Genomic DNA, 4555 nt, shown 5'->3' on the forward strand with positions numbered 1-4555 from the left:
GTACCTCTACAGTCGCACTACAGTACTGTTTGGGCCTGGGGCTGCCATATCTGGGCTGGGTGTTAGGGCCTCCGCTGATTAACCTGATATAGACGCGTGTCCTATGCTTGACGTGTGTGCTTCCGTCTCCCTTATCCCCTTATGTTTTTTGTTTCTTCGAGGCAGAGTGCGGATTTAGAGAGGCATAACCAGAAAAAAAAACAGAGAGAGAGAGAGAGCTTTGGTGGTTTGGCTGCTCATCGGTTTACAGAGAGGTGGCGGAAGAGTTTGTTTCTGACTTTCGGTTAGTCTCTCTCATCTATCTTCTTCATTCATGTATTTAGGTCTGGGGAATTTTCAGATTCTATATCCCATTGAATTCAATCCTGTGAGTTAGTAAGGAAGGACGGCATGATACATAACCCAAACAGTCAGTGCTTCTTATTTGTAAGGACGGCATGGTTTTATTTTTGTATAGATCAAGGTTCCTCAAAATCTTCTATCCCAGGGTTAGATATTTGATTGCACTGCTTCATTTTCCTTATTCATAATTGGGATACATACTTGGTTAAAGTACCCTTCAATTTACGACTTTTGTGGGTTCTTGAAAAAATATCTTCAAATTGTGTCATGGGTTAAATACAGACGGAGTGATGGGAAGAAAGGGATTTTTGTTTTGAACGGGAACAACTTCCATTAGAGGCTAAAAGGCCAAGGAAGAAAGAGCTTTCATGTTGTTATTTTATTTTGTGTGGACAATTTCAATTAGCTTGGTTTTTTTTCCTTTAGAAATCTGCTTATGTTTATTTTAGAATTAATTTTTATAGATCAATTTAGCCCTAAGATCTTTATTTGAAAGGATACTGTGAATGGATTTTGTGAGAGGATATATATATATATATATATATATAATGAGTTGGGTTTGTTAAGTGAAATGAGTTTACTATTATGATTTTTGCTGGACCATACTTTGCGTTTCCATTAGAGGCTATTGTGCCAATTTTGTTTTTCCATAGGCATTCTTATAAAGATTGATTGAATTAGATGTGTGTTCTGAATTCTAATTCAATACTTAATTCATGTTTCTGAGGATGGATTTCACTTTTGGTTCTGAAAAAAGTTGAGGCTTTATTATGTTTTAATGGAAAGAGTACTCAGGTTGTTGTTGAGTTCCGTCATGGTTCTGTTTATGCAAGTCATTGAAGTTCTTGGTCATTTATATCTGAACTCAAGATTTGTAAATTTTCTTTCGTCAGTACATAATTTAGTCAAATTTGTTCATTTTCGATGTCGGTCAGAACAATCTGAGTTATGGTATTTGATCATATGAGTAGTTCCATGTTTTCATTTTCATTTCATTTTCTCGCAATTGAGCTTCTTAATAGAGGACGGTATATTTTTCGCTTCAGTTTTTTTTTTATTTCTTCATCTTATTTAGTCGAATAAAGCAGAAATTGTATACATTGTCCTCATGTTTAACGAAGGCTCTCTATACATCTTTACAGGTTTTATGCGAAGATCTTATTTATGGTTTTTGCTGCTGTTTGTCCCTGTGTTGCTCTTTCTACTTTCACTGTTGTTATCTCCTTCAGGTTTATATTTTGATTTTCGTAGCTATCATCTTTTTGTTCATTTTCTGTAATCAATTAATTTATTCAAGCTGTTACAGTGTTGGTGTCTAATTTTTGTGTTGCTACTACTGCTGGGAGGAAAGTGGGTGATAGTGCAACTTTCAAGGTTTCTTTAACTAAAAGTAAATCAGGCAAGTCATTGTGTGTTTTCAATCACTTTTATCATAGAAATAGATAATCGTAGTAGCTGTGGAGAAATGTATCAATCTTCACTTTAAAGTTTTCAAAGATGAGTTTATTAAAATACGAGGCCATCTAAATAGGCTTAGTTGTATATTAAGAATGTATGTTATTTGTTAGTGTAAAACTATATGAAGGACTTTATTATACTTATTATTTTAAAATGCTATTGCAGCTATGCCACGGCAACCCCGCCAGCGCAAATTATCTACAAGAATGCAGTTTTTTGAACATGTTTTTCATGAAGGTGAAAATCAAGTGCCAATTGAGACAGAACCCGCTTCTGCATATCTTTCTGATAACAGAGTTAATATGACAGGTATCTCTTAAATTTTGGGTTAATATGATTAACGAGGTATAATGCTTTAAATAATATAATATATTAGTTGTTCTCACAAAAAAATGGTTTTAATTAAGTTAATGTTGTTGAATTCAAATATATGTATTGAACTCTCTTTTAACTATTTTGCTGTTACAGTGAATAATAATTTTTTAAACTTATGTACTTTACAAATGTTTTATTTATTTATTTTGTGATAGTTTTGATGTAATAATGTATAGAATGTCCTGCTGTATTAGTGTTGGGTGGTTATTTGGTTTTTCTTATTTTTCTCTTTGTAGATTTTGCATGCCAACATAGATCTTTTGGGCAATATGTTTTTGCCAAAAAAATCTGGAAATTTAGAGCTGACTGAAGGGACTACAGTTTGCAACAATACATCAGCTGACAGTTTAATTGGTATGTTCGAGTGTCTATTCCATATTCATTTTATTTCTTGCATTTAATATTGATTCAATCATGATATTGCATTGATACAGACATTTAAGTGGCATTCGGGCTGTATGTTAATGTATTCACCTGATTATGCAATAGTCTTGATAGTTTGGAAACCACTATGATTTTTTTAGAAATTTATATATTGCCGATTGTTTCAAGAAAGGGTAAAGAACATATTATCCAAGCATCAATAAACCATTCATCTTTATGGAAATTATTTAAAGTATTTAATTTAACTGAAAATATGAGATTGATGAAAAAAGATTTGACTGAAAAAGAAAAACAAGAAATTAGTACATTTGCAGATTGGATACTACAAATAGGCGACGGTAAAATTGAATCAAATTTTGACACAGGTGATAATGATACATCATGGATAGAAATTCCTGAAGAGTTGTTAGTTCAATACGATTTAAATACAATTGAGGCATTATTTTCAGTGACATATCCTAATTTCAATATAAATTATAACAATTTAGATTATTTAAGAGAACGCGCTATTGTGACCCCACGAAATACAACTGTAAATGAAATAAATAATTATGTAGTTAATTTACTACCAGGTGATAAAAAAGTTTTATTTAAGTTGTGATTCAATTTCTCATGACACCGGTAGTAATGAAAATATTGATCTTTTATATCCAATTGAATTTTTAAATCAGTTAGTGTTTAGTGGATTACCAACTCATCAATTAATTCTGAAAGTCGTTATGTCAATTATGTTGTTGAGAAATTTAATTCAAATTTGCGGATTATGCAATGGTACTAGACTAATAATAACTAAATTATTCGACAGATTAATTGAAGTTGAAATTCTGACAGGAAGTAATATCGGTGACAAAGTTTTTATTCCAAGAATTATGTCATATAAAAATGAACACAAATGGCCATTTAAATTTAAACACTGGCAATTTCCAGTGAGACCATGTTATGCGATGACAATTAATAAAAGCCAAGGTCAATCACTTAATCAAATTGGCGTATATCTTTCTGATCAAGTTTTCACTCATGGACAACTTTATGTTGTTGTATCTCGCGTTGCATCGAAACATTGCCTAAAATTTTTAATACGTAATAGTGAAGATATACCAAATAAATACACAAAAAATATAGTATTCAAAGACGTGTTATTATGATTGTGAAATTCAGTTTATGTCCAGTAAAGTGAAGTATTCAAAAATGAAAAAAATAATAATAATGTTATGTACAACTAAAAATCCCACTCAGCTCTTACTGGTCAAATTTTATTGGTTTTGCATCATATTCGGGTATGCTTAATGTCGTCAATTTATCTTTGTTCCATTTTGTGTTTTTTCATGAATTTTTTCTGTCGATATTTTTTCTTTGTTGTGACCTATATTTTTCTTCAAGTATGTTGTTTCACAAGTTTCCTGATTACTTTCTAATGCAGGTGGGTCAGTTATTTCGTACTTGCTTTTGGTTAACAAGAGCTTCCTAATCAACTGTGCGTTTAGCCAATTAAAAGGGACAAGTAAGTTTACCTCATTACACTTCTTAGTGTATGATGTCACTGTCATGATTTTTGTCCTAATGCGATACTGTAAGGACCAATAACAGCTTTGGTTTGCAATTTCCTTCATTGTCAAGTTATTGATCAGTAAGTTTTGTTCATCCCCTAGTATAATGTATGATGATGTTCACTATCATAATTATCCCTTATGTTTGTTTCATTATCTTTAATTAATTTTATACAGAAGGCAAACATACATATGCAAAGGAACATTTCATTATGTTTTCTTCGAAAGAGACGACTGAATTTGACAGTCATTGAAATGACATTCATTAGAAAAATGTAATTGTAAGCGTACTATACTTTTAAATCATATTCATATCATTTAACTTGAAACTAAAATACGCAGTTTAAGGATTTTTTAAATTTTGTTTTAATTAGATTTGCAGCATATTCTCCGCACTAGCTGCTATCAACCTATATTGGTACTCTGGTGAATGGAGCAACCTTAGGTAG

At 31.6% G+C, this 4555-nt stretch overlaps 1 protein-coding gene across 1 annotated transcript; it reads left to right on the forward strand.

Moving 5' to 3' along the window:
* Positions 1–208: 208 nt before the first annotated feature.
* Positions 209–4194, forward strand: LOC126788780 (uncharacterized). Its single transcript, XM_050514791.1, has 6 exons — positions 209–283; positions 1485–1571; positions 1694–1741; positions 1966–2109; positions 2412–2529; positions 3980–4194. Exons 2-5 carry the CDS (start codon positions 1490–1492, stop codon positions 2483–2485), a joined length of 348 nt encoding a protein of 115 aa, XP_050370748.1. The 5' UTR covers positions 209–283; positions 1485–1489; the 3' UTR covers positions 2486–2529; positions 3980–4194.
* Positions 4195–4555: the final 361 nt, after the last annotated feature.

This window comes from Argentina anserina, chromosome 3, assembly GCF_933775445.1.
Source record: "Argentina anserina chromosome 3, drPotAnse1.1, whole genome shotgun sequence".
Classification (NCBI taxonomy): domain Eukaryota; kingdom Viridiplantae; phylum Streptophyta; class Magnoliopsida; order Rosales; family Rosaceae; genus Argentina; species Argentina anserina.

What these genes read in the sequence shown, in the direction of transcription:
- LOC126788780 (XM_050514791.1), top strand. Translation starts at nt 1,490, where the DNA reads ATGCGAAGATCTTATTTATGGTTTTTGCTGCTGTTTGTCCCTGTGTTG. An exon ending in TTTAACTAAAAGTAAATCAG is followed by an intron (nt 1,742 to 1,965) that starts GCAAGTCATTGT and finishes ATGCTATTGCAG; the next exon opens with CTATGCCACGGCAACCCCGC. An exon ending in TAACAGAGTTAATATGACAG is followed by an intron (nt 2,110 to 2,411) that starts GTATCTCTTAAA and finishes TTCTCTTTGTAG; the next exon opens with ATTTTGCATGCCAACATAGA.